The sequence below is a fragment of the Nematocida parisii genome (genome assembly GCF_000250985.1).
Source record: "Nematocida parisii ERTm1 unplaced genomic scaffold supercont1.5, whole genome shotgun sequence".
NCBI lineage: Eukaryota > Fungi > Microsporidia > Nematocida > Nematocida parisii.
In genome coordinates, this window is record NW_013524650.1 from 66,388 (window position 1) to 93,921 (window position 27,534).

Here is a 27,534-nt window from a genome sequence, read left to right on the forward strand (position 1 = left end):
AATTTCCACATATTTAAAGAATCACATAAAACTATTTATTAGTGAACCAAATCTATTGGCAACTTGATTACATATAGTAAACTACTCTGCGGGTGCCGCCTCTTCCAAAGCCGCCGCCAAAGCTTTCACCGCCGAATCCGCCGCCAAAGCCTCCACCGAAGCCTCCGCCAAAGCCGCCGCCATTCATTAATATTTCGAATAAATCGGCGCCATGGTTTCCACCTCCGTATGAACCGTTATTTTCTTCGTACTGATCCATTGCATCGTCATTGTACCCCCATGTATCTCTCTCTTTATCTGTCATGTAATAGCCTGTGTCATATTCTTCCTTCTTTATTTTGTTTGAAAGTACATCTTTTGCTTTGTTTGCTCTTACAATTAAATCATTGGCCTTTTTACTCTCTTCCGGGTTACCTCTATTCTTTCTTAAGGAGATGTTTGCCTTTTTGCTTATTTTTCTGTACGCACTCATTACCTCCTTTGCTGAAGATCCAGGCTTTAGACCAAGGAATTTGTAGAATCCATTTGCATCAACAATTCTTCCTCTTTTAGATTTAACCACTCGGATTCTCCTCTCTGAACGAGACTTTTCTTTCTTGATTGCATCGTCTATTGCTTTCTGGTCAGCCTCTTCCTTCTTTTTTCTTTTAATCTCGTCTATCTTTGCCTTCTTTTCTCTTGCTATTTTTATCTTCTGATTGTATAGCTCCTTTACCTCATCGTACGCAGGAGTGCCTTCTGTCATATTTATCTTAATAATATCAAAAGCATCGGAGAAACTGCCCAGATTAATCATCAGAATTATATGCCTCTTCCAGTCATCCTGGGTCTTGATCGCGCCTTTACTGCCCTCTACAAGAATTTGTTTAGAGTGTGCAAGTATTTGCTCTGTTGGATGCTTTAACTCCACTCCCATTCGAACAAGAACTTCCAGTCCCTGTATCTTGGTGTACGTAAAGATTGTGGGAACAAACCGCGAGTCAATCAGCTTTGCCAATACTAAATCTCTATCTACAAAGTTCTTCCATACCATGTAATTGTGCTGTGTAGATCGGTAGTTGTTTTTGTTTAGATTACTGTACTTCTGCATAATGAAGCTAGCCTTTTCATAAAGAGTAGTAAGGTGCGACATGGTTTCTAGTATAGACAGGCCTTTCCCAGATTTCCCCATCAAAAAGTAGCACTGCATCATCAGCAGTTCTCCTCTCTCTTTTTGCCCGTCTATCTCAGAAAGTGCCTCTGCATCTAAAAGAGCTAGATTGTAGATCTTGTGGCGTATTCTCTGCTCTATCCTAAGAACTAGCAAAGTAGAAGAATGTGGACATTCTAATAGCGCATGATTCAGCTCATCCTCAGGTGAGTTAATATTCAGCGCAATATATCCAGATACTTTCTGCACCAATTTAACATCATCCTCATCTACACTGCTCCTTAGTTCATCAATTATCTCTTCAAATCTTCCCAGTTTGAGAAGTGTTTTGTACTTCCCATCCTGTATTTCTTTAAGAATAGAAGAAGACTCATCGCTTACTCCAGACAGAATATACTCCCCCTGTGCAATATTAAAGTAGTTCAAAGCACTTAAGTACTCCTGCCTTCTCAGTAGTTCATCTGCTTTTTCTAAACTGCTCTTGCATATGGCCAGTTTCTTCTCTGTTTCTGCCTTCTTTTCTTCTCCGCTTTCTTCAGCCTCAGAAAGAGTAGCATTTCCTCCTAACTCTGACACATCTATCTTGTTACTCTCTGCACAAACAATTCTTTCTGCGTCAGTTTTGTTTTCTATGCATAAGAGTCTGCTTACAGTCTCTTTGCTGTCTTCCAATGTCTTTTTTATATCCAAAGACTGAGCCACACCAAGAATTACTAAAGCAATAAATACCCTGGCTCCTAATAATTTTAGTGAAATTCTTCTTATAGAAATAGCCATATCGCCTTCTCCTCCTGCTCTACTAGATTTTTCCATATAAAAATTATTTGTGAGCCCTTTATTTTCAAGAAAGCTAATTTGTCAATATATTATTTATACAAGCGAATAAAAATTAAATTTAAATGGCGATTATAGAACTGCCACGGCTTCCAAGATTATCAGTACCTCGCTTCAGAGAACCTAGAGAAATAGCAAGAAACAAAAGAGTAAAAACAAGCGGCGCAAAAGACAGCAGCGACGAGAATATAATGATGAAAAGCATGCCATACAAGCCAGAGAAGAAACACTTGTGCAAATATTTTGTAAAAAATGCATGTATACGAGGCAGCAATTGCACTTTTTCACATGATCTGTCAAAGTTCCCGTGCAAGTTATTCCACATAAAGAAAAACTGTAGAAGAAAGAACTGTCAATTTTCGCACGCTCCTATTTCAGACGAGGAAGTGAGATTATTGGTTTCTGACGGATGGGAACTGGAAAAAGAAGAAAAAGAAGAAGTATTTATTTCTCCTTTCTTATAATCAATTACATTCTAATGACTTTTTGTGGATCTATGGGAAACACTCCATTTACCACCAGAGAGCAGGAGAGAAACAAGTTTAATAATCTAAATAGAAAATAGGAATATAAAAGAAGAAATGGCACACCAACAGGAAATTCGAATTAATTAAAGATATTAATTAATTATTTATTTGAAAAGATCTATGACAGAAGAGAAGGAAAGAAAGGATGTGCTAATTTGTGGTGTGAATGGATTTACAGCACAGAAGCTACTTGAGTACATATTAGAGCATAGATCCGGATTATCTGTTGGTGTGACTTGTAGGAGCAAAGAAAAGCTAGAAAGAACATTTCATGACATCTCTGTGAAAAAGGCAAACTCGGATGCGCTTTCTCGGGTATCTACGCACATAACTGGTGTGGATAACATAGGAAAGTTAGCAAAAATATTTGAGGAGTACCGAGTAATTATAAACTGTATAGGGCCATTTGCAATAACCGGACTAGGTATAGTGGAGGCTGCGATTAGAGCACACTCCCACTATGTTGACTGCACCGGAGAGCCTGGGTTTATAGAAGAGAGTATGAAGATGTTTGGAGAGAAAGCACAGAGTGAGGGCGTGATTATTGCGCATGCGTGCGGGTTTGACTCTCTTCCTCTGGACATAGGAGTTGTACATACTATGCAAGAGATAAAGAAGAGAGATGGCCGAGCAAATAGCATGGAATCCTATATGCATTTGGTAAATAGCAGAATCAACCTAGGAACATTCAAAACAATTATAACAAGTCTAGACAACCTTAAAAAGCGAGGAAATAATAGTAATAAACCAAGAAAGGAACTGGCAAGTAGGGAAGAAAAAAAAGAAAACTTGGTAAGCAAAAGACCAAAAGTAAAGAAAATGCCATTCTTTTGCTCAGAGATAAATATGTATGCAGCAATCTTCCCAGGATCTGATTCCTATGTTCTTAGAAAGACTAGCAGTCTTCTTGGAGGGATATATCCAATGTGCCACTGCTACATCGCGGTTGGTTCATTTATTGGGATGATTTATCTTGTGTTTCTTTCTGTTCTTATTGGTATTATTTACCTTCTGCCGGGGGCATTGCGGTCAATTGCTTATGACTACATAGATATTCTGAGCTGCGGTGCTGTGCGGACAGAAGGCCCAACCGTGCAGGAAATTCTATGCTCCGGGTTTAAAACACAGATATTCACGCAAGGCGTTGATAAAAACAATAATAATGTAACGTATAAAACAGTAGTTTCTGGGCCAGACCCTGGCTACATAACCACCCCAATTGCTCTTCTAGTATCTGCAGAGACCATTTTGAGCAACCAAGAGTCTCTGCGGGATAAAAAAGGAGTTCTTACGCCAGGTGCCTTGTTTGTAGAATCTGATATCGTTCAGAGACTAACAAAAGAACAAATTGTTTTTTGTATGGATGCCTGTGATAATTTTTAATTCATTTTAGTAATATCTATATCTATAAAGATTCTTTTATTTAGTTCTATTTATTCTTTGGTTCTAGTTTTGCTGTTGTGTGTTTTTAGCACAATTTCTACTAACTCACTCAGAAGATCATCGGACACACATACTCCGTACTCTTCAAATACATCATACAGAAAATCCTCTAAGTCGAGCACTATTTGGTCTGTTTTATTTATTCGCCCAAATTCAGAAAGGGTATCTGATATAGATACTGAAATGCATTCTATCTCTTCTGGGTCAAGGCCTTCTTCAATCATTTCTGTAATTGGCTCCCACTTCATAATTGCATCTGAAAACTGCTTGGATATAATATTTACGCCAAGCATAAGAATAACTCTTTCTGAAAAATTTGCATGCTTAAATTTTCCCATGACTCGATTATTGCCTTGGAGGAGATAGCAGATCCTGCGCTGTGCGATGAAATAAACAATCTTTCAGAGAATGACTCTATTTGTGAGGAAATTGAAAATGAGATATATTCTCTCATTCATTTTGGGCGATCAGAGGTCTACAAAATAGACCATCTGAAAAAGCTCCAGCCAATTGAGTGCAATAGATACTTCCAGTCCACTACAACATGCTATAGATGCAACCAGACCGGGCATTTGGCAAGAGAGTGCAATAGACCGCCTCCAGGGTGCCATGTTTGCAAGAGAACAGACCACAAAAAGAGCGACTGCCCAAGATATTTCTGTAAATTATGTAAAAGGTACGGGCACACAGAGCCACTATGCCCGCTTAAAAAGGGAAATATGAAATGCAATGTATGCGAAAGTAAGCAGCACAAAGCTGCAGACTGCCCAAAAGAAAAAGAAAAGGCTCTAAAAGCACAGAAGTGTGTATTTTGTGGAAGAAGTGGCCATGCAAGACCCAATTGTCCAGACCTTCTAAAAGAAACCAAGGTGGTAAAAGAGTCACAGCCAGCTAGTAAGCCAAAAAAAACCAAAGAGGCAAAAAGTAAGAATAAAAAGGAAAAGAGTCCTGTGTCCAGCGAAGTAGCTGTAGTAAATGAAGAAGACAGCATTAAAAAAGGGAAAAAGAAGAAAAAGAGTAAAAACAAATCTGAGCAGGAATAAATGATATTAATAAGTCAAAGCAGTTATGGTGCTAGAATAGTGTAGATGTATATAAATAGCAGTATGTTTTATAATTCGAGCATTTTCGGAGTTTCGGTATTTCTGTGGAGGGAGTTTAGATTCTATTGGCATTACATAACGTGCATAATATAAATAGACTAGAGTAAATATGCCTAGCTTGCTTGATTTTTCTTTATTATACCTTTCTATGCACTTTGGGTATAAATACGAGAGTGCTTTTGTTAAAGTGCATATTAGTTTTTAATAGAGCTATTTAAGTATAGTTGTTTTTGGCTATGGCAGGTCAAAAAACAGTTCTATTTCTTCTTTAAGCTTAGGGTCTCCTCCTCCCGTTTTGATGTATTCTGTGTATTTGGATATTATGTTACTGTCTAGTATAACAAAGTCTTTGAAAAGAGAAGAATTTGCTTCCTCCAAGGTAGAAACCATCCTTTTAGTGTTTTCAATTTGTATTTTATCAATTTTCTGTGACTTCTTCTTTTTGTCCAGCATTTCTTCTGTTCTTTTACAAATGGATTCAGATCTAAGCTCTTGAGATGAACTGATTTCTTTTTTCAAAAAGTATACATCAATTGAGTTTGTAACAGACTGCAGATATTTAATAACCTCTTCTTTTGTGGATTCTGGTGAGCTACCGCTTACTTTCTCCTTTAGCTGTATTAGGGGGTATAGTAGAGAGTGCACCAAATCAGTAACAAACTTCTCTTTGTCGCTAGTGGTCAGCTTTCCTGCGATTTCCACCAAAAGGCCTGGCGTATATATAGCACCACCAAGATTGAATCGTGCTCTTTCTAAGTTAAAGTTGTGCTTGTTTGTCTTTATGTCTAGCAATTGCTCCTTGGTTTTAGTAATAAACTCTTGCGTTGTGTTCTTTAGCGTGTTGGCTACAGGGGTGTTGGTACTCATCGAGTTTAGTGTTTTTTCAAGCACATTATTATACGCATCAAAAATCTCTTTCTTTGTGCTCCTATCTTCAGTAATTTGGATTATTTTCTTGATGCTACTAGAAAGAAGCTTTTCTTCTCCCTTTTTTAGTTTATTTAAAAGAGACAGATAATTGTCTATCTGCTTTCTTTGCATATCTCCCGCCTGCCCAGAGTTTATACTGCTTTCAAACAGCTTGTCTCGCTCTGAAAAGTCTTTTAGGTATACCTCTTTGTATTTAATAAAAAGATCTATTAATGAATGCTTAAATGGCTTTTTTGATGATGTTTTCTTTAGCATACTCTTAAGCTGTTTTATATTGTTTTCTATAACTAGTTTGCTAATGCTCATGGCCTCTTTCGGTGATCTTTTAGTAATATATGCCTGAAATATAACACTATTCCAAGATGCAGGTGCTAAAAAAACACTGTAAATAGCCAAATTGGCTATTTTATTCTCTACACTCTCAATGTCTGATGAGTAGTACGAGCTGAGAACACCAAGCAACAGAATGTACAAAAAAGCTTTTCTTCTACAAGTTCGTGCAATTAGTTTCATTGCCATAAACACCATATACAATATATATAATACAAACTAGCAAATAAGACATTGTGTCAGAATGTTTGCTGCTTCTTTAAAATGTAAATAGAAATATTATGAGAGTTACTGCATACCACACTATGAATATGCAAACAACTATAGAATATATTTGCTTAAAAATAAATTTCATCATCTGCTATGCGCTCTCTAACTCTATTTCTATTAATAATTCTAGATATTTTTTTAAGCTGTATCTAATTAAATTGCTTTATTCTCTATATATTTTTTTTCCTTTAATAAATATATCTGAAATATATTTTCCTAGTTTATTCTAATACATAAGCCAGAAATAACCCGAAATTCATAATTGTTGTTACTGCATGTACTCCTTATTGTTATATTTAACATTTTATCTACTGCGCGCTATGCTTCTTAAATATTTTTATATGCATTTTTGTATTGTTATTTCTACTTCTTCTCCTCTCTCCTTACATCTTTTGTATATTAAATTCTTGTTTTTTCTTATTTCTTTCTCTATTTATAATTCTATTTTAATTCTTATTTCATTAAATAGAATGCGAAATATATCAAATATGGACATAAAATACTAATTAAAATAGGGTTTTGTATGCTTTTCATCGACCACATGCCTTATATTAATCTGTGTTTGGGCACAAATAAATAAACAAGTATGAAAAACATCATTTATTATGACTCACAATGATCTATGTATATAAATAAATGACAATACTAGAGTATTTTCTAAACAATCAATTTTTGCTTTATATACAAGTTCTTGCATATTTCATTAAAAATCAGATGCATTGCTAAATTTAACACAATGTCCATACACATTTTTATTTTAAATATTCGGGTTAAATTGTGTATTTTTCAACATCCCCAGTGACTTCTTCTGCATATAGAGCATTGTTAGATTGTAAATATGGATGATTTTCCAACAGCTCATCCACGGTAGGGCGCTCTTTTTCGTCTCTAACAGTGCATGCTTTAATAAATTCTGCCAAAATAACAGGATATTCTGGGCCTATTGCTATTTTAATGGTGCCATTAAGGAACTTTTCGTATACATGCCCCATATCTGCATTTATTGGTATCTGCTCACCAGTAATATTGACTGAAATACCCTTCTTCTTTGCCCACCTGTTACTTGCAATATGTATGTTTCCTACATACGCAGCTAGCAGTCCCAGGCACCAAACATCAGAAGAATATCCATGAATAGATTTAAGATATACCTCCGGTGATCTAAATGGGTCTGTCCCAAATGCCCGGTTCTTTATATGGATAGAGGGTTCTTCTTCGTTTAGTATTCTTGAGAATCCAAAGTCTATTATTTTATAAATAATTCTTCCCCTACTCTTTGAGTATGTTCCAACTGTGTTTTGAATCTTCACATCTAAATGAATAATTCGATTCTTATGCAAGTATGATAACCCACGGGCAACATCTCTAATAATTGTCCTGTGCTGTATTTTTAGTGCTTTTTCCTGCACGGAGCCCTCATTATATATTGCTGGTATTTTATTCTCTAAATACTCTTGAAATAGCCAAACAATTGTTTGATTGTCCTTTTGGTAGGACTCAGGCATAGCCTCATATACAAAGTATGTTTGCAAAACATTTGGATGGTTTACACTCATGCATATTTCACATTCTCTCATGTCATATTCAGCAATATTTAATGCTCTTTTAATAACAATTTTTCTGTGCACCTTATCCTCAATATTTTCTGCAATTTTTGGAATACTTAATAGATCATATAAATCCCCACTATATACATAAACTTGACTTAAGTATGCATCCTGTACTGGGGTAAGATTGTTCTGTTCTAAAAAGTCTTGGTAGTTACTATTCTCCTGGCTCAACATATTCGTGTCTCCACTTGCTAAATACTTTCTGGCCCTTTCTATTGTTCTGTCTATTTCATCAGTTATTCCTTTCATTTTCTTATAGAACTTGGTTTGTTTTACTGCCTGTTCATACTCAGCAGCTCCTTCCTTAGACATTTCCTGGGGTGCATCCACCTCTGGATTATGATTTATTGCCGATGTGGCATAAACTGCAATCACAAGAGAGCACATAAGCATAACCTTAAGCATATTATATATGATCATTTGCCGCATTTTCTTAATTAAAATTTTTTAGAATTTATTTCCTATGGAATTTCTAGCACATTGTCTTTATTTTAACTAAAACTATAGCTAGAAACAAAGCATCCATTAAAAATTAAATTGGTTATTCTTTCTGTGTGTACAAAAAGCTTGATGTTGTATAATATATTTGTTATATATCTAACTGATAATTTATGAAAAGTATCTACTCTATACTGCATTTGCTATTATTATTTCTAAATGTGTACTGCGCTCTTTTAAAACAGAGTATCACTTATTTTATTAGTGTAAATGTTGAAACAAAAGAGTCTGTGGACTTTATCTTGCTTAATATTCTGGTTGGAATTCCGCTGTATACTCTTTCTTTATATTTTATATAGCTTTTATGCTTTTCAATCAAAAGGCTCTCCTCTTCTAAAATATACTCTATAACCCGGTCTTTCAGTATAAATATAGCAATAATCACACTGCATACACTGACAAGCATAAAACATATGCCCATATATAGCAAAAATAGCCCTAAATAGTATGGGTGCCTTATATATGCATACACTCCCTGATCAATAAAAATACACTCTGTGATATCGTTCTTGGAAAGAATCCATAGAGAAGAAAAAATAAACAGGAGTGAAATAAGAACTACACATCCGCCCATCCGCTCTATAATATAAATCATTGTGCCTGGAAAGAATCCCTGGACTGCATACATAATAATAGACTCCATAACAGCAAGAATACACACAAATAGAACAACCCCACTTAATGAAGCACTTTTGCTATTCCCTATTTTATGAAGAAACTCTCTTATGTGCATATTAAAAACTGCTTTGTGAAAAAACAGTACTAATGCAAGAATGCTTGCTACTTTCTTTCCCTTTTCTTTTGTGGAACTGCATATCCCGTGATAGAAAATCATTCCTAGCGCGAATACCAGAACTGTCTCTTTATTCATAAAATTTTTAATTGGAATGTCCTTATGTTATCCTTTAAATAATTTAAACAGTATTTTCAGAATGTTTGCCACTTATCTGGGATATTTTAAAATTCTTATTTAATTATTAGAGAGAGAAAATTTGGATTATTTCGGCTCTTTGTATTTCCTACTCTAACATTCTATAAATTTTTCTATAAATACAGTCTGTACAGTTTAGTTATTAAAACTTCAGATGAGTGTGGATTCGCACAGAAAATAAATATAATAGTAGTTTATTCATCATCGTATGTGAATGTTGTTCTCTTGTTTCTTTGAACTTCACCTCCTCTCTTCTCAAATGTTTTTCTTGCAAACTCCTCTCTCTTTCTTGGATCTCTTGCATCTCGTTTGTTTTGTCTTATTTGTGACTCTGCATACTGCCGAACTCTATCATTCTGTGTATTTGTTCTGAACTTTGAGCTTCTTCCTCTGTTGAACTGTTGTGGTAAGTTTGTGGGTTTCTTTGGAGCAGCTGCTTTAGGAGTGTGTGTGTTTGCCCCCTTCACTCTGTCAAAGGAAAGACATTTAAATTTATCTGCCCGGAAAACTGATCCTGCCTTGTAATTAGATATGTCTAACTTTCCATCAATAACAATGCTTGCGTATACATGATTGTCAAACTTTCCAAATATTTCGTGAATGTCTGCTATCTTCCTGTCGCCCTCTCCATATATCCCTGCATTAAAGTATGGAATAATGTCTTCTGTTAGCTTTATTACAATCATATTTGTGTTCTTTACGGTATGGGAAAACTCTCCTAGCTTTATAAAGTTCGATGGGTCTTCTTTGTTCTCTCTTTTACCGAATCTCATTTGCGGCCAGTCTCTTGGTGTTCCGCCAGCATTTTTTTTATTTCCTTTAGTATTCCGTGCCATATGACTTAAAATTTTAAAACTCTTAATTAAATATTTAGAAAAGAAAAGCTTTGCTAGCGGTTATTTTCAATTATTCAAGAAGCTCTAGTTTGTATAGAAATTCTATGTAAATATTGTATAATAATCATTCTTTCTGGCCCTGATTATGTGTGCAAGTATGTTTTGTTTGAATGGTTGGATATTTTTAATTCGATATTTTATTCTTGTTGTATTACTCTATTCTCTCTTTTCTGAATAAACCCTTTCTTTCTCTAAGTGCTAGTGTGAGCGCCTGCTCGTGCTCTATCTTATCTGGTGTTGTGTAGTAAAGCGTCTGGGTGGGAAGAATATCTGCCTCACCCTTCGTCTGTGTCCTAAGAACATTCGTCAGCTGCTTTATCTCAGCGACTGGTATTCGAACTTCAAAACATATTGTAGACTCCTCTACATTAGTGGAAAGAATATGGCTGGCACATTTCACTAGAGTTGTATTCGTGGCTTTCGCATAAACTGACGGAACAGATACATATAGTATTGTGTGATTTGTAAGCAGCCTGGGGTTAGACTCTAAATATATCTGGGAAAGAGTGCCAGTGGGTAAATCCTCAGTAGGCACCGCCTCTACTGCGATTTTGTTGCACTGCTCTTGAAGAAAAGGCCCGTTCTGAAGAAGTGCTGAAATGCTCATTTTTAACATATGTGGTGCATTTTCTGGATACTTAACATAGCATTCTCGGCCAAAAAGTCTTCTATACCCATTCCTCTCCATTTCTTCTTCTAAGCTGTCCTCTGCACAGCTTAAATATATTGCATAGTTTTTGTGCTCATTGTCTGCTTGGGTTTTAACAACTCCATATCCCTTAGTAACAGTTTCTTGATATACCTCAGACTGATCCTCTGTAGTGAAATTCAGGCCTTCTAGATCAGTTTTTATCTTGTCCATCTGTAGCACACCATCACTGCGTACAATAATCTTTCCCTGCTTGGCGCTTAGAAAAAGGCCTGGCTCGCATCGTGATAGACGAGTTAGCCTTTCTATCACAGAAGAATAGCACTCTGCTGCAGGTGTAATTACATCGGTAAATAACGGAGTAAAAATAGGCCACTTCAACTGGTTTAATTGCTTCTTGGCTTCTTCCGGATCTCCCCCGCTTGCACATATTATACCTTTCTTCTTACAGCCCAGGCCCTGAATCCCTACAAGCCCCTCTGCCACTTCTATATTATCAAATGTTTTTGTAAAATATATAAGGTTTTCTATCTTACACTCTGATATCCCTGTGCTCTCAACTACCATCACAGAGTCTCCTACTGATAAAGATTGCCCGTGAAGAGTTCGTCCTATTGCGGTTATAGTTCCCTCCACAAGTGTATTCGAGCAGATCACAGCTAAAACCGTGCTTCTGCCTGAGCTTATCCATTTTGTGCTTTCTTTATGATATATTTGATTATACATGCTGTATACATCACTCTCTGCTAAGCTAGTTTCATTTGCTGATATATCTTCTCCTACTAAGTCTGCAGGCTGTATAGAGACAATTGATGCATGCAAAGCAGAAAAAAAGCCAAACTCATGGGATACAATGTCCTTGGGCTGTATTCTATCTTTAAGGCCTGGATTTACTTTTCTTTTAACCCTCTCAGATAGCTTTAACAGCTCAGCGGATCTCTGCGCATATACCGTACGAACTATCCGCAGTGCCTTCTTCATAGTCAGTTTGCCTACATCTTTTCCAACTATTCGGTTTGCAATAGACCTGTATCCTATACTCCAGTTGTCCTTTGCACTTCCTATTATTATGTTTCCTAAGTCCCAGTCAATTGGCACAGACACTACCTCTCTTAAGTTCTGTATTATCGTACTTACTCTGTGCTCTATTTCATCCCCTGATGACCCTAGCTTAAAAAGAGAGTCTATCTTGTTGATTAGGATCAACGGCGCGCACCGGTTATCCGATGAATTCCTTACTAGCTGCCGAAGCCTTTCTGTTACCCCCTTCATTACATCTACAATTACCAAAGATATGTCAGAAATAATAAAAGTTGATTCTGTTAATGACTTGAACTCTAAGTGGCCTGGCGTGTCTAAAAAAGTTATTTTTGCTCCCCCCACAAATAAGCTTACTGGCGATAATTTCATTGTCATTTCTCTCTCAAGCTCATCCTTTCTAGAGTCCAGCAGTCTTGCTTCCCCTGCCATGCTTTTGCTTATAACCCCTAAATACTCCAGTACATTGTCCATAACAGTTGTCTTTCCGTGATTTACATGCGCTATAAGATTTATAACATATTCTCGCTGATCTTTCTTATTAAGTTTGTCTGGCACAGTCGTCTCCATAAAATTATTTATAACTACTTATATTAAATAAATTCAACTACTACTCGAGAACTCCCCTAAAATATTTCAACCACAATAGAACAATAAAAATAATAGTGTACGCTTTTATTTTCTTTTCCTTAACTATCTGTCATGTATTTCCACTATCTGTGCTTTAAAGCCTGCCTAATAGCGTCTATTGAATTATTTACGATATTTATAAAGACATCTTTCTCGTATGTCTTGTTGTTTGCCTCAATCTCTATCTCATATGATGGTGTAAAATATTTTATATCTGCACTTTCTTTCCCTGAATTTACCTCTGTTACATCTACTACAAATAGTGGATGGGTGTATGTAGTTCTTTTTTTTTCTCGAATATTTCCTTGTACTTGCTGCATGCCAAAAGTATCTTTCTGCACTATCTCTTCACACACACTAATTCGCATGTCGTATTTACTAAAAGGACAGAAAATATCCAAAAAGAACAGCTTCTTCTTTTTGATTATAACAGGATCTACACGCACAGACTCACCATTAATCTCTCTAACTTCAGATCGCCGAATGCCCTTTAAAAGAGTGTCAATTATTAACTTTTCCTCAGAGTCTTTGAACATGGTAGAAAAATACTTTTTCATCTGGGTAAAATCATTCTCTGTCACACTGGCTTCAAACCATAAAGTGTCAGACCTTTCCATAATGCACGGATGTAGCATTTTAATGCTAAGCCTTTTCTGTGTTGCCTTGTCCATCAAAGTCCCGAATCTTATCTCTATTTCCATATTAGAAGAAAGTTTATCCGGCAGGCCCTTTCTTAATATTTGTATCAGATGCGGGTTCTTCTCACTTGTTTTCTCTAACTCCATAGCACATAAAATAAAATGCAAAGTACAAAAAGACACAACCCGCCCACTCGCAGCATAACCCAATATAACTGAAAATAAAAAGCCGAAATCATCCCAAAATAGCTGTTGTTTAGTTATTCCATGCATGAATATCCTCCCATAGCTTTTATTACTTTCTTTCGAGTTATTTCTAATTCTGTTTAATTCTGAGCTATTTCTATATTTTGTCTTATATTAATAAGCTAGTGCTTAGGCCACTTAAATCATTCTAATGCAGGCATGTCTTAAGAAATATTCAGTAATGTTTTAAGTGTTTGTACAACTGTTTTGGGGTCTTCTGGTGAGGACAGTACATCTTTTATTTTTTGAATAGTCATACTGTGTGTAAAGGGTGTCTTTCTATCGTGCTTCATGTTGTATTCAATCCAGTGCACCTCTTTGTTAATAAAATTAGATATCTGCGTTTTTATAGTATTGGTTAGATCTGGAAACATTGAAAATACCTTTTCTTTCGGATATGCTGCACATACTACTAAAATCGCATCTAGCACCCGAATGTACGCCGACATATTATTAGCCGAGAAAATATGTGAAGGAATAGTGTATGGCATTTCTATTTGTAGACAAAGAAATATCATCTTAGGAATTAGAGCAACTGCCATGCTAGCGGGTTGATTTGTCATAAGATGATGTGCTCTTGGCTTCATTTCTGGATGGGCATCTAGCATTTCAATAAAAATAGAAAGTATCAAATAGTCTGCCTCTGTGCCATGCTTCTTCCAAAGAGACTCTAAAATATCAAATAGCCGTAGCATATCTAGCTCAGAGCCGGTTTCTCTTATTTTTAGCAATGACAAAGCAGTTTTTAATAGAAGGATTCTTGCCAGCGGTGTATTATCCAGCGCAGAAAGATATGTCAGCACTTTTTGCGGTGCTGCCATCTCAGGAATTGCAGTCCAAATCGCCAACACCATCTGCAGAAGCTTTTGTTTTCCATGCTTTCGAAGCGTATCTTCTGATGTCAGTATTTTCATAACGGGCCCAACTAGCTCTTTATTTCTTGCTATATTTGCAAGTATCTCTCTAATAAGAGGCGGGCTGCTTCTTGCCCCATCAAGGACATTTAAGCACCGAGTCAGTGCATTGGTAAATACAAATGGGCTGTTCTTAGAGCATCGCATGTAAAATAAAATGTAGAAATATTTATAGTTAAGTAGAACATTTGGTATTTCTGCATAGCCTAAAAAAAGAAAGAAGGCCGGGATACCACGACTTAGCACATCTTGCAAAACTGCATGGTAATTTTATAGATGACTATATTTGTTTTAATTTATTTCAAGCTATAACAGAATATTATGTGGCATACTAGCCTGTAATCCTGAAATAGAATGTGTATATAAGTGTATATAAAGAATAAGAGAGCTGAATTTGGGATATTCCACGAATACCCACTGATTTACATATTCATAAATTTTCAACATTTAAAAATCATCTTAAAGTGAGCTTCATGCTATACCGAATGCGTATTCTATGTAGTAGATTATAGTATATTTAGGGTTATTTATTTTTAGGTTAACTGTGTATCTGTGCATTCAATGACTTAAATCTTTTCATTTCATGTAAGAACATTCTCCACTCCTTTATCTTCTCTTCATTATCCCGCATAAACTGCTTTCTTGCTTCTTTTCTTCTGAGACTATCCTCTGTCTTGTACTTCTGTATCTCTTCTTCATTCAAAATCACCTCTTCTGATGAACTGACCACCGTTCTCCAGAAAAATCCATTGTTCCTTTTTATGTTTGATGCAAATACTTCTTTTCCGCATATGTCAAGTATTCTAACCTGCTCGCTTGAGAGAAGAGAAATATATAAACCAAATGGCGACATCTGAATATCTGATGCTCCAGTTTCCAGGACTCTATTGAGTATTTCCCCGTCCTTTCCAATAACGCATATGTCTCCAGAGTCTATAAGCAAAAGAGTTATCTCCCCAGCCACTATCTTTGAAATGGGCTCTCTAACCACGGTCCCTTCTACTAGTATATTCTGTACTCTCTTCAGTATCTTAGCAGATGTGGGTGTCTGCACCACAACAGTGTGCTTGCTGGGATATACATTCTTAACATTCTCTCCCAAAGCCTTTGACATCACTATCTTCCCATCCACATTCCATATCTCTATAAAGTGCCCTACCTTGTCTACTATCATTCGTACACTAACAATGGATACCTCTCCAGGCGCAAATGCCACGGAATAGCTTTCTATGTTAGTGAAAACTCTTTTTCGTATTACTCTTCCTGAATCTAAGCTGTGCAGAATTATCTGGGTGCTTATAGAGGTCTTCTTTGCTATTAGAACCACGTTGTCCTTATCTGACATAAATCCCTCTGTCTTTTCATTTTCAATATTAAAGTACTCTGGATATATGAGCTCGTCGCTCTCCATCTGCCGCACCTGCACACCTTTTTCATTGGATATCATATAATGAGTCATCCCGGCAGATACTGAAAATGCCTCCTCATTTCCAATCATTACTTCTTTTATGTTTTTTTTGCTGTATATATTATATATGCTCCAAAGCTGTTGGTTTGGGTCTATTTGGCACCCAATGACTATATGCTTCCCTAGAGTATAGTGTGATATAATGTCGTCCAGCACAAACCCATCCAGTAGGTCTAAATACCCACCATACACAAACAAATTCTTCTGCTTTTGTGCAAATATCAGCTCATCCTTTACCGTTATTTCCATTTCTTTAATTGGTTTGGATTTAATCAGCTTGCATGGAAACATTTTAGACAACTGGTAGTTAGAAAGAGTGTCTTCATTGTATATTAAAAACTGCTCACCAAGTGCTTCTGCTCTCCACATATCTATTTCCTCCTCTCCTATTATTTTTTTAACTGCTGGTTTATACACCTGCTCTTTTCCCACAGATAGCTTTCCTATGTTATACATGGCCATATACCTTGTTAAAGAAAGAGCATGCAAGCACTCCCCATTTAGATTTATCTTATTCAATCTTTTCACTAGCTCACCAACTAGCTTTGCATTCCCGCAGAGACATAGCCCAGTCGTGTCCTTAATGAAGAAGGTTTCATCTGTAAAATAGTCCCCTTCTGCCAATCTGTTAAGCTCCTCCATCTGCTCTTTAATGCCCTCTGACTTTAGTCCAAGCACTACTAACGTGCTTGTCTGTGCTGCAGCTGAAATCATTCTAATTTAAAATATTTTAGAATACAGAGTTTATTAAATGAGCTACCAGACTACTGAACCCCGTGAACGAAATACATGCGAGACCTACAAGGAAATAATAAATACCAGCAAGCAAAATTCACCTGAAAATTATATATTTGAGGGAACAAAGCTGGATATATCAAAAGTACTCTTAAACAGATCGGTCATCACAGTATCAAACACAGACAGAGGAATAAGCATGAACTATACAATGAAAAGCCCCTCTAAGCTCTTTTCAGCCTCCCTTTTTGGAGATGGATCTGCCCTAGGAAAAATAATCCCTGCAAAGGAGGAAGGCCTGTCTCTTACGTGCATGCGGGGGGCTGCCAATAACTATTTTGACATTGGATATACTAAGCTGTTTAAAAGATGGTCGGTCAGCCTTTCGGCAATAAATCCAGATGTAGAGCTTTCTAAGGCTGATTTCTGTACAAAGCAGATAAGCCCATCTGGAATGCTTAAGGGTCTTAAAGAGAAATGGAAAGCAAACACTCTCTCTCAACTGTTAAGCATATCGCCACAGAAGATAAATATTTCTGAAAAACTACACAGTGGATTGTTAGAGGCGCATCGCAGAGTAAATGGTGGAATATTCACTATAAGTTCAGTTTTGAAACTGTCTCCAACCCTGCACATAGGACAGGAAACTATTTTGTCTGTCTCTAAAAGCGGCATAGCACCAGAGAGTGAGTCATCTGCAACATTCTCCTCTTTAATACAGAAGTATTCTAAAGAAATTGCATCTACATGCATAATAAGCAAAGTATTTGACTCTTGGAGAGTGCTAGGTATATATCACACAGCAGGCCCGGCAGGTGCTTTAATTGAGAAGAGCATAGACGAGTCTCTAAGCCTGCACGGCGAGGCATCTATTGACTGGAGAAACATCCTTAAGAACACAGAAAAAGTACCAAGTCTTCCTACAGTTCTGCAGTCAATTGGCGGTGCTATTGGAACTACTATATACAGCCCCGGTGCAACTACTCGTGTAACAGCAAGTAGTAATGGAGCTGTCTCTGTTTCCTCTGATATTACCATTGGTGATGGAGCCTCTTTAAACCTAAGTGGGCAGGTCTCCTCAAATGGACCTCTCCTAGGAATTGGGTTCACTTTTTCCAGCTAACTGCCTAACACATAAAAATGTTTAATAGTCTGCCATCCATCAGTACCACTCAGAATTTATCTTTACAGTGTGTCAGTCTTTCTCCATTATTTTGTTTGACTAAAATTCAATGGAAAGTTCCTTGTCACATAAATTATAAACCTTTCTGCATAATAATTGTCTCTATTTATACTTTTAACTTTTACTTTACATTTTATTTTATTATAGCCTATTATAATATATTGGTTTAAAGTACTATTTAAACGCATAGTCTGGAATAATCGGAATGCTCGGAATGCTCCGAAAATTAGAAAATAGAAAAACAGAATATAACTGCAAATTATTTATTAATTTCTATCTAAACATATTTGAATAAACAGATCTCATATATAATTAGCCATTAGCATAATTTATACATTATTTTTTATCAGGATTGCTATCATCCGGTTTTCCGTCCTTTCCGTCCTTTCCGTCCTTTACATCTTTCTTGTCATCTGGTTTTCCGTCTTTTTCATCTTTTCCGGCTTTTTCATCTTTCTTGTCATCTTCTGATCCGGCCATTGCAAAATTAAGAAGCAGTGTAATAAATAATAGTAATGCGAATAATGTTTTAGTTTTTATGAGTGTGTTTGTAGTCTTCATGTATTTCTAATTCCTGCCTGGCTTATATAGATCGAATATTTGATAAGCTAATGAATACCTGTAATACTCTCCAATAAACTATATTCATCACTTGCCAATAGAAAATAACAAATGGGAATAACTAAAAAGCCAATAAGTGCTTATTTAAAAATGAAATAGCCCCATCTAATTCGGGGCATATTGTGCTGTTCTATTTTTACAATCTATTTCCAATGATTATACTGAATAATAGACCTTTCTATTCATATAAAATGCCTACACATCTGAAACAATCATAAAATAGAATGAACTCTAAAACCATCCAAATTATCTGATATTCTACAGTTTAGTTCTATTTCAATAGTATATTCTCTACTCATATTATACTTTGCTGTAATAATCATCCGTTGGCACTGCTCTTTTAAATATATTAAAATACGTGCTTTCAACAGATCTTTTAAGAACCGCCGCATTGTCAAATGGCCACACTTCACTATTGCTTTTTTTAGTTCCCTTATATATTGTTTCTACAGAAAAAGAAATTCTTTCGTTTGGTTTTACAGGATACCTAAATCCAAGCAGAAACATACTATTACGGAATATCTTTTTATGAATACTGCCAAGATCGTCGTAATATGATAAGTGCTGTATATTGTGCTCTGGTATAAATACTCCCTTAATCACACTTTCACCTATGTTCTTAATACAGAAAGTATCTATACACCTTTGTGCTATAAAATAATCGTCTATTGTTCGTGTATGGTCTTCTATCAGAATGTCATTTTTAAGAGAAATGTCTTCAATAATCACACCACCCATCTCTCCTCTTATCTTCTGTATATTTAGTATAAATAATCCGAGTACAAATATTCTCTGATAGTTCATAAAAATAACAAAGCTATACAAAAATTAAATAAATATAAAATTATTCTGAATAGGTTTATATTGAAAGTGGCACGAAATACTAATAATTTTAATATAACACAGAACAATTCTAGAAACACTCAAAATCACTCTGAAAAGTCAGTGAAACAATAGGACACGGTTTAATGATATAAATGCTAATAGGAACAAGATAATTTTTGTATGCAAAGAAAATTGTTGCTGGTTGATGCGCATATTAAGATATGCCTTTTAATACATAGTGTAATGTGCACACTGGTATGAATTTTTTCTAGTTATATTGGATTTATAATATCTTGGGAATGTGATTTAGTAACTCTCTGATGTATAGTAAAATTTAAGAATATTATTTGTATACTGTATGATTTACTGGTTTTATTTAAATATAACTGAAATATTTGGGTTATGGCTGACCACTTCCTACAATAGCTTTGATTCTGTCTTTGTCCTCCAGCTGCTTTGCCATTAGAATTATAGATGTTCCTCTTTCCATGGCTTGCTGCAGCTCGCACGAGTAGACAATTAGCGTGTGACACTCCTTGTGACAGACCATTTTACATCCCTTGCAGAGAAGACCTTGCTTTACCTCTCCGTATAGAAGCCTATTACATACATGGCACCAGTTCTGGACGCCCTGTTTAAAAGTAGTGACTTTAAATGTGTGATTGTTGTAGCGAATGATTGTTGGATCTGCTGCAAATCCTTGAGAAAGTGCCTGCTGGATTTCAGATATTTTCTTTTCTGTCCCTTCTTTCTGTTTTAGTGCCATCGGAATGATCGTTTTGCAGGATGTAGATGTGCTTCTAATCATCTTCTCAATTCCTTCAAGAATTTGAAGCTCCTTCTCCAGCTCTTTTTTCAATTCAGCATTCTCTCCTGTGCAGGCCACCTGGTCAGATGAAGACTCTGTTTGCTCTGTGTACACATCATCTTCTGAAGGAAGAAGCAGCTTGAAAGAAAGAAGCTCTGCTTTTGAGTTAATTCTTAGAAGCTCGTTTTTCTTTATGTCCTGGAAGTATATTTTGTTCAGCGGAAGACAGATGTCCTTTATACGTAGATAGTCTTCTTCAAGCTGTAACGTTGATGATTCCCACTTTTTATCAACATATATCTTAATAGGAAAGTTATATACATTTGAGGCTAGTTTTAGCCGCCTTATTTGCTCACGCAGCTCTTTGTTCTCTACCCTTGCTTCTTCTATTTGCTCTGTAAGCTTTAATCGCGTCTCCACCTCTCGTTCTATTCGGCCTTGCGTATCCCGTATTTCCGTTTGTAGCTTTCTTATCACCCATCTGGCTTGAAATGCGCTTTCTGACTCTCTTCTCTGTGACTCTTTGACTGCGGCTATAAATCCCTGAATTTCTTGCTCAATGTACTCCATGCTCTTTACAAGAGGTGAGGTATCTATCTTTAACAGATGCTCGTATCCCATCTTGAATGACTCTTCTATTTCACAAATATATGCTATTATATTCTCCCGCTCTTTCTGTGCTTTCCGTTTTTCCAGATCTTCACCCAAATTACCCGAAAAGCACACAAAATCTTCATTTTTTACTATTTTCTCTACTGCAGATACTTTTTCTTTCTCCTGTGAACATTCCAAATTTATGTCAAGCTGTGTATTTATGTTTGCAAAGCTTGTTTCCTCGGATGCCTGTGGTACATCTAGGCTTTTTTTCCTATCCTGTAGATCTTTCTTTGATATTTCAATGTTGGTTATAATAGGTTCCTTATCCTGTGCAGACTCGTCATATACTTGGCCTGATGTACTTTTGTCTGACTCCTCTGTATCTACTAGCTCATTAGATGTTTTAGACTCCTCCTGGCATTCTTCTTCAAGTTCTCTCTCTTTTGTTAAGACTACAACCGAGCTGGCCTCTTCTTGTAAAGGTGCTGTTGATTTTTTGCATAGACTGCATATGCTGCTACAGTCCTGTGCAACCTCCTCTGCACACTCTTTCTCTACTGATAGAGTAGAATTTGACGAAGAACCCTCAGATGCCACCTCTGCGCCCATGTACATTTTATCCAAACAGGTTTTCTCAGTAGAGCTTTCAGGCTTTTTCTCTTTTGCTATCTCAGCACGTATGTCTGGGTCATATCCAAACCCAATAAACTTCCGTGCATTATCCATCGTATTCAAAAGCGTGGTTTGTGCTGGCATGAACTCATCCACCTCAAAATTCTCTACTGACTCCACCGAAAGAACTGTTGGTATATATTCAGCCTTATTTGCACCCTTCCCACTAAAGTCAAACCCAGCAAAGAACGCATGCGACATAATATCATTAAGAGAAAGCCGGCTTTCTTTTTCGCAGAGCAGGTTTTTAATTAAGTCGTATAATTCAGCAGAGCCCGTTTTCTCCATAGTATACCGGATGTTCATTATATTGTCATATGTTCCTCTAATTGTATCATGATAAAAAGGCGAACACCCAAATGCTAGTTCATAAACAACAACCCCAAGTGACCACAGGTCAGTTTTCATACTTAGTCCGCCGCACATATTCAGCAGCTCTGGCGCCACATAGTCTGGCGTGCCAACAACCACATGATGGTCATTTGCAGACAGGCTAGTTGTGCTTCCAAAATCAGCAAGTTTTATATGTCCATCTGAGTCAATTAAAACATTCTCAGGCTTTATATCCCGATGAACAAAGCCAAGGCCGTGCAGCTCCCTCAGTGCCATTAGCAGCTCCCCAATGAAAAAGCGTATCATTCGCTCTGGAAGCACACCCTCTCTGCATGACAAACTTCCTAGATCTCCTCCAGGTATAAAATCGGTCAAAAAGTATAGAGCATTTCTATCTTGAAATGACTTGTGCAGGCCCAGAAGCCACTCGGAGTTTCTCCCACATATCATAGACTCTCTCTCCTTCATTATAGGATTGACTAGTGGGTCATTGATAATGTCCTGCTTAAACACTTTTTTCAGTGCATATATCTTTCCATCAGACTTGCATCTTACAACAAACACTTCACTGTGCCCACCTTTTGCCAGGGCATGCACTGTTTCATAATCATCCACCGTATCGACTACATCCACGATTTTGTCTATCCCAGGAATGCTTGCTCCAGACAGATTTATTGCCTGTGCACAGTCGATTAACAAATCCAGCTCTTTATTTCCTAAAAGAAGCTCCTTCTGTCTCATAACAAAAACAAAGAATTTTAGCTACTTATGGATTCTAATAAATTTAGGTGGGAAGAGGCCTTCCAAAACACATGGGAGAAGAACAGTGGAACAGACGATATATTTGCTTTAAATGTAAACAGGCGAACAGAAAACTTGCAGAGAGGAATTGTGCGGCGGATTCTTCTGGTGCTTGACATGTCTCACTCAATTGAAGAAAGAGACTTTCTTCCGTCAAGGAAGTACTATGTAAAAAAGGGCGTTATGAAGTTCTTTCGCGAGTTTATAGAGAGCAACCCACTCTCCACAGTAGGGCTGGCCGTTGTGTGCGGCGGCATGTCTTATTTGGTGAGCTCAATTCTCTGCGAGGAAGAAGAAATAGAAATGTGTTTCTCACAAAATGAAGGAGCAGGAAACTTCTCCCTTGGATCTGCCTTTGAAACGATAAATGAATTTTTTCATGGGTGCTCCTTTTTGAAAGAAGTAGTTTTTATTATATCTGGATTTACATTTGTGGGAAGCAGCCCCTTTATTCTGAAAAGCACTTTAATCAATAAAGGAATTATTATGCATACAATCCACATGGCAGGCGAGATGGAAATACTTCGAAAATTAAGCGAGGAAAGCGGCGGGGTTTTTGGCATTGTAAACTGCCCAGAAGATCTTTCTACTCTTCTAGGACTAATTTGCATTCCTCCTCCGCACAGTGCCTCAGCCCGATTGTCTATGTTGAAAATAGGATTTCCATCCCCTATACATGAGAACACAATATGTGCATGCCACCTTGACTTGAAAGAGTGGGGGTATGAATGCCCATTTTGTACTACAAAAGTGTGTAAAGTGCCAGGAGTGTGCCCAGTCTGTGAGAACATACTAAGTGCACCCGTTCATTTGCTCAAAGCTCTTCATTGGAGTGACTCAGCTCCTATTTATGTTGCAGCAATTAAAGGAACATGCCGGGGATGCTTTGAGAATAACATTCAACTGCACTCCTGTCCAGGCTGCAAAAATAGTCTATGTTTAGACTGCACTAGATTTATCAGACAAGAACTTAATTTCTGCATATTTTGCCCAGGAGCAGTGAGTAGTGTGCCCTCCGATAGTGCTACCCATCCATCGAATCTAAAAGAGATTCGAAATACACAATAGATCAATTTTATATGTACTATATCTTATATATAGCTGTCAAATATATAAAGTGCCAAATAATTAGAATTTTCGGGTTATTTACGATGTATTTATATAACATTTGACTGGCAGTGCTATTTAGATTCTTTTGTTGGATGTGTCATATTAATATACTAAAGAAATAAAATATAGCATAAGGATTTTTGCCACACATATAATCAAAAATATTTATTAAATGCCATTTACACAGGTATAGTAGTAGGAATAAATCTGTATAGTATACAGGCCACTGTTATATAGCAATTATATCTTATATATTGTACTCTGTGTTATTTCTTTGGCAGGATGGGAGTAAGTACTGTAATAATATACTTTGAAAGAGTCTGTAAGCCAGTTCCTGTGAGCTCTTTTTCACCCATAAATATTCTTAACTCTTCCATAATAGATTTCCACCTAAGATACTCTTTCTGCAAAGAATCTAATGTGTTTAATAGTGCAGAAAGCGATTGTTGCTGTTTTTTTGGTAGACTAATAGCATGAATAAGCTCCTTTTTCATATTGTACTCCATGCAATCTGTATCAATTATGTCTGTTGATATTTTTACTACCTCTTTTAATACCGCAAAGGCACTTCCCAGTTCTATCTTCTTTTCTTTTATTTTCTTCTGTATAAGATGAAGAATATTCACATTCTCCGGGATTCTTGTAAATGATTCTAGCTTTATTCCCCAAGCACCCTGATTCCTGCCATTTGCATTTAGAATATTAATAACACCCAGCGTTATTCTTAGTATTTCATGAATGCTCCTCTTTTGAAGGAGAATCCTGCAGCCTTCTGTTAGTTTATGTACATTTGGTATGAGAATTGTTTCAATTGTTGGCTGGGTTAGCTTTAAATGAAGTATCATTAATTTGTCCTTAAACAGGTGAGCATGGGCGACTTTTTTAAAGAAGATTTCGGGCGCAAGATAAACCGGATTTTTTTGTATAAGATCCAGCTCTTCCTCAGTTGGGTAGTTTTTAAGAAGGCCAAGAAGAAGAGTTTCTGTGAATGGCTTGGTGTCTAATTCTTCCACAGCACTGATTAATTTTTCATAAGGAATTTTAACTCTTGCTAGAACAATGTCGATTGCTTTACACCTTTTTTTATCCATTACTTCGTCTATCACTATTTTCTCCTCTTCTACTAATTTATCCACCCTCTTTCTTTCAAAAATAGAAAAGTCTTCTTTTGTAAATAGTGATAGGTCTGTTTTATCCAGCATACTCCACAGACCAGTCGATCCAGGCTTTCGTATATGTACATCGTATGGCAGCTGCTGTGGATTAGCTGGGTGCAGCAGAGCAGCCCGCTCTATGTACATGGCTCTTGGGCCAGGCTTCGCAGGTTCCACACTATCAATCTCTTTCGTTTCTATTGAATTTTGCCTCTTTTTTTCTGATGCCTTTCCATTTTCTGGCGCTGGAATACTTGGCATCTTTACAGCATTTTCAATATTTTTTAAGCTAGTTGTGCTTAGCTGTGGTGCACTTGAATTCTTAATATTTGACATATTTGGTAGACTTGGCACACTTGGCAATTTTGTATTGCCAGGCATCTTCATACCCGATGGAGGTAATGGTACTTTCATGCCAGGAGGCGGTGGCATCTTCATACCCGATGGAGGTAATGGTACTTTCATGCCAGGAGGCGGCGGCATCTTCATACCCAATGGAGGTAATGGTACTTTCATGCCAGAAGGTGGTGGCACCTCCATACCCGATGGGGGTAATGGTACTTTTATTCTAGGGGGCGGCGGCATCTTCATACCCGATGGAGGTAATGGTACTTTCATGCTAGGGGGCGGTGGTACTTTCTTACCTAATGGCGGTGGCACTTTCATACTTAATGGTGGAGACGGCACCTTCATGCCAGAAGGAGGGGTTGGAATGTTTATCTTATTAAGCTTCGGGCCTAATAGTGCGCCTTCTTCTAATACCGATTCTTCGCCCTCTTGCTGTCCTACTCCTACTAGCTTTCTTAGCTTTATTTGCTGTTCTTTAGTCAGAGTTATATCTGCAATTCTTTTTATAAAATCTCCAATCATTGCATCTGTGTCTTTTTTATTTAGAGGTGCCTGTATCATTCCTTCACTGCTCTTTTCTTCTTTATACCCTGAAATGGGTTTTTCTGGCACACCATCTATAGAACAAGCAGGGCCATGGGAAATATTTGTAGCTATAGACTTATCAGAAGTCACTTTATCTGTAGAACAAGTAGCGCCAATCCCTACTGTTTTTGCATTGGCTTGGTTTGCATCCATACTTGCATTGTTCTTTTCCTTAGACAAATTTGCAGTAATCACAGAAGGGGATTCAAATTTCAAAACACCTCCTTTGTTTCCTAGAATAATATCTTTGCATATGCACTTGTAACTCTCCTTGTCCTTCTCCGTCTTTTCTTTTCTAATTGCTCTTTCTATCTCTATTTTCTTTATATCTTTGTTCTTGTACAGTGACTCTTCTAATATACATCCACGAATATACTGCAATACATCATATATTCTACTGCTGTTTATCCTATTAAGAACACTTAGTACATTTATAATATATACAAGATCTTTCTTTGTTTCTTCTGTGTCTATTGTGATTTCTCGCACATCTATTTCACCAGCTAGACTGCGCACCTTTTCCTGCATATCAATTAGCTCTCCCACTGTTTTCCTTGTATCATAAAAGGTGCTTTCAATTTTACTTAAAATTCTTCCTATACCGCACATTCTCAGCAAACTATCCAGCATGATTCCAATCATCGGTGGCTCGGAGTATAAGTCTATCATTAGTAATAAAAACGCACTTACATATTCCTTACTCATAGTTCTAAAAGACAAATTATAGTAAAGCTCATCTAATATTTTTTTCATTTGAATGTCACACGCAGGAATGCAGTATGCATGCATCTCATGCTTTGATGATTTGAACAAATAATCCAATAATATGTCCATGTGGGAATTTGAGCATTTCACAGCAATTTGCAGAATTATAGTAGATATATCTGCGTACTCCGAAGGAAAGTGCATAAATATCTCCTTGAAGAACACTGGGTCTTTTTGTATCCTTTTAATTACTGCAGGAGACTTTAGCACAGTCCGGAAGAAATTCACTGTGGGCTCTAATATTTTATATATTGGCTTATTTTGCTTGCTGTTTTCAATTTGAAGATACATTCGGGCATCCCCTAGCTCTGCTTTTGGCGAAAGACTGGAAATAATCCCCCAGATATCCTTTAGAAAATCCTCGTCTATTGCCTTTTCTACTTCCTTTTCTGTTATTTCCACAAATTTTAATCGTAATATTCGAATTTCTTTAATATATTCCTCTATGTCTGTTATGCTATATGCCACTGAAAATGGCCTTTTAATATTTTTTAGATGTTTTGCTATCTCCATACCTGATATCTGCGCAGATTTCTTCTGCGCATTTATCATATGGAGCTTTTGCTCATCGGGCAGACTCAGAAGAACCTTTCTTTTTTCTCCTTCTATCCCTAATGCATCTAAAAGAGATTGAAATTCCCGTGCCAGCACTGCACTAGCTGAATCTTCCATTGGATAAAAAATAAATAGAACAAGAAATTAATAGACATGTGCACCTATTTAATATAACCCAAAAATATTAATAAGAAAATAAATTTGAGGGATTACATGTTCCCACAGTAAACCATAAGCGCTCTGCACAGAACCAAACAAAACCATTTTATTACAGAAAAACATAAAGAAACTAAAGAATTATTCTATTACAATTATGACAATTTTCGGGCTATACCAA

At 36.7% G+C, this 27,534-nt stretch overlaps 18 protein-coding genes across 18 annotated transcripts; 4 read left to right on the forward strand and 14 right to left on the reverse strand.

The window, feature by feature from the left end:
* Positions 1-67: 67 nt before the first annotated feature.
* NEPG_01951 (uncharacterized protein) lies at positions 68-1,963 on the reverse strand (the record flags this gene model as incomplete). The annotated part of the gene is made up of 1 exon (XM_013204325.1): positions 68-1,963. The coding sequence occupies one exon, from the start codon at positions 1,961-1,963 to the stop codon at positions 68-70; it is 1,896 nt and encodes a 631-aa protein (XP_013059779.1).
* An 86-nt stretch (positions 1,964-2,049) lies between these two features.
* NEPG_01952 (uncharacterized protein) lies at positions 2,050-2,448 on the forward strand (the record flags this gene model as incomplete). The annotated part of the gene is made up of 1 exon (XM_013204326.1): positions 2,050-2,448. The coding sequence occupies one exon, from the start codon at positions 2,050-2,052 to the stop codon at positions 2,446-2,448; it is 399 nt and encodes a 132-aa protein (XP_013059780.1).
* A 183-nt stretch (positions 2,449-2,631) lies between these two features.
* On the forward strand, positions 2,632-3,915 carry NEPG_01953 (saccharopine dehydrogenase; the record flags this gene model as incomplete). The annotated part of the gene is made up of 1 exon (XM_013204327.1): positions 2,632-3,915. The coding sequence occupies one exon, from the start codon at positions 2,632-2,634 to the stop codon at positions 3,892-3,894; it is 1,263 nt and encodes a 420-aa protein (XP_013059781.1). The 3' UTR covers positions 3,895-3,915.
* A 25-nt stretch (positions 3,916-3,940) lies between these two features.
* On the reverse strand, positions 3,941-4,454 carry NEPG_01954 (uncharacterized protein). Its single transcript, XM_013204328.1, has one exon. It carries the CDS (start codon positions 4,290-4,292, stop codon positions 3,945-3,947), a length of 348 nt encoding a protein of 115 aa, XP_013059782.1. The 5' UTR covers positions 4,293-4,454; the 3' UTR covers positions 3,941-3,944.
* Positions 4,455-5,176: 722 nt separating this feature from the next.
* Positions 5,177-6,500, reverse strand: NEPG_01955 (uncharacterized protein; the record flags this gene model as incomplete). The annotated part of the gene is made up of 1 exon (XM_013204329.1): positions 5,177-6,500. The coding sequence occupies one exon, from the start codon at positions 6,498-6,500 to the stop codon at positions 5,292-5,294; it is 1,209 nt and encodes a 402-aa protein (XP_013059783.1). The 3' UTR covers positions 5,177-5,291.
* An 826-nt stretch (positions 6,501-7,326) lies between these two features.
* Positions 7,327-8,626, reverse strand: NEPG_01956 (serine/threonine protein kinase; the record flags this gene model as incomplete). Its single annotated transcript, XM_013204330.1, has 1 exon — positions 7,327-8,626. The coding sequence occupies one exon, from the start codon at positions 8,624-8,626 to the stop codon at positions 7,358-7,360; it is 1,269 nt and encodes a 422-aa protein (XP_013059784.1). The 3' UTR covers positions 7,327-7,357.
* A 56-nt stretch (positions 8,627-8,682) lies between these two features.
* NEPG_01957 (uncharacterized protein) lies at positions 8,683-9,566 on the reverse strand (the record flags this gene model as incomplete). Its single annotated transcript, XM_013204331.1, has 1 exon — positions 8,683-9,566. The coding sequence occupies one exon, from the start codon at positions 9,564-9,566 to the stop codon at positions 8,889-8,891; it is 678 nt and encodes a 225-aa protein (XP_013059785.1). The 3' UTR covers positions 8,683-8,888.
* A 251-nt stretch (positions 9,567-9,817) lies between these two features.
* NEPG_01958 (uncharacterized protein) lies at positions 9,818-10,462 on the reverse strand (the record flags this gene model as incomplete). Its single annotated transcript, XM_013204332.1, has 1 exon — positions 9,818-10,462. The coding sequence occupies one exon, from the start codon at positions 10,460-10,462 to the stop codon at positions 9,821-9,823; it is 642 nt and encodes a 213-aa protein (XP_013059786.1). The 3' UTR covers positions 9,818-9,820.
* Positions 10,463-10,655: 193 nt separating this feature from the next.
* NEPG_01959 (uncharacterized protein) lies at positions 10,656-12,779 on the reverse strand (the record flags this gene model as incomplete). Its single annotated transcript, XM_013204333.1, has 1 exon — positions 10,656-12,779. One exon carries the CDS (start codon positions 12,777-12,779, stop codon positions 10,674-10,676), a length of 2,106 nt encoding a protein of 701 aa, XP_013059787.1. The 3' UTR covers positions 10,656-10,673.
* Positions 12,780-12,875: 96 nt separating this feature from the next.
* Positions 12,876-13,624, reverse strand: NEPG_01960 (mRNA capping enzyme; the record flags this gene model as incomplete). Its single annotated transcript, XM_013204334.1, has 1 exon — positions 12,876-13,624. The coding sequence occupies one exon, from the start codon at positions 13,622-13,624 to the stop codon at positions 12,923-12,925; it is 702 nt and encodes a 233-aa protein (XP_013059788.1). The 3' UTR covers positions 12,876-12,922.
* A 263-nt stretch (positions 13,625-13,887) lies between these two features.
* Positions 13,888-14,784, reverse strand: NEPG_01961 (uncharacterized protein; the record flags this gene model as incomplete). The annotated part of the gene is made up of 1 exon (XM_013204335.1): positions 13,888-14,784. The coding sequence occupies one exon, from the start codon at positions 14,782-14,784 to the stop codon at positions 13,888-13,890; it is 897 nt and encodes a 298-aa protein (XP_013059789.1).
* A 371-nt stretch (positions 14,785-15,155) lies between these two features.
* On the reverse strand, positions 15,156-16,819 carry NEPG_01962 (uncharacterized protein; the record flags this gene model as incomplete). Its single annotated transcript, XM_013204336.1, has 1 exon — positions 15,156-16,819. The coding sequence occupies one exon, from the start codon at positions 16,817-16,819 to the stop codon at positions 15,176-15,178; it is 1,644 nt and encodes a 547-aa protein (XP_013059790.1). The 3' UTR covers positions 15,156-15,175.
* A 37-nt stretch (positions 16,820-16,856) lies between these two features.
* On the forward strand, positions 16,857-18,013 carry NEPG_01963 (uncharacterized protein; the record flags this gene model as incomplete). The annotated part of the gene is made up of 1 exon (XM_013204337.1): positions 16,857-18,013. One exon carries the CDS (start codon positions 16,857-16,859, stop codon positions 17,961-17,963), a length of 1,107 nt encoding a protein of 368 aa, XP_013059791.1. The 3' UTR covers positions 17,964-18,013.
* A 346-nt stretch (positions 18,014-18,359) lies between these two features.
* NEPG_01964 (uncharacterized protein) lies at positions 18,360-18,584 on the reverse strand (the record flags this gene model as incomplete). The annotated part of the gene is made up of 1 exon (XM_013204338.1): positions 18,360-18,584. One exon carries the CDS (start codon positions 18,582-18,584, stop codon positions 18,360-18,362), a length of 225 nt encoding a protein of 74 aa, XP_013059792.1.
* A 306-nt stretch (positions 18,585-18,890) lies between these two features.
* Positions 18,891-19,448, reverse strand: NEPG_01965 (uncharacterized protein; the record flags this gene model as incomplete). The annotated part of the gene is made up of 1 exon (XM_013204339.1): positions 18,891-19,448. The coding sequence occupies one exon, from the start codon at positions 19,446-19,448 to the stop codon at positions 18,945-18,947; it is 504 nt and encodes a 167-aa protein (XP_013059793.1). The 3' UTR covers positions 18,891-18,944.
* Positions 19,449-19,828: 380 nt separating this feature from the next.
* On the reverse strand, positions 19,829-22,620 carry NEPG_01966 (AGC/DMPK protein kinase; the record flags this gene model as incomplete). The annotated part of the gene is made up of 1 exon (XM_013204340.1): positions 19,829-22,620. One exon carries the CDS (start codon positions 22,618-22,620, stop codon positions 19,870-19,872), a length of 2,751 nt encoding a protein of 916 aa, XP_013059794.1. The 3' UTR covers positions 19,829-19,869.
* Positions 22,621-22,647: 27 nt separating this feature from the next.
* On the forward strand, positions 22,648-23,858 carry NEPG_01967 (uncharacterized protein; the record flags this gene model as incomplete). Its single annotated transcript, XM_013204341.1, has 1 exon — positions 22,648-23,858. One exon carries the CDS (start codon positions 22,648-22,650, stop codon positions 23,746-23,748), a length of 1,101 nt encoding a protein of 366 aa, XP_013059795.1. The 3' UTR covers positions 23,749-23,858.
* A 148-nt stretch (positions 23,859-24,006) lies between these two features.
* On the reverse strand, positions 24,007-27,314 carry NEPG_01968 (uncharacterized protein; the record flags this gene model as incomplete). The annotated part of the gene is made up of 1 exon (XM_013204342.1): positions 24,007-27,314. One exon carries the CDS (start codon positions 27,312-27,314, stop codon positions 24,057-24,059), a length of 3,258 nt encoding a protein of 1,085 aa, XP_013059796.1. The 3' UTR covers positions 24,007-24,056.
* Between the last annotated feature and the right edge of the window lie 220 nt (positions 27,315-27,534).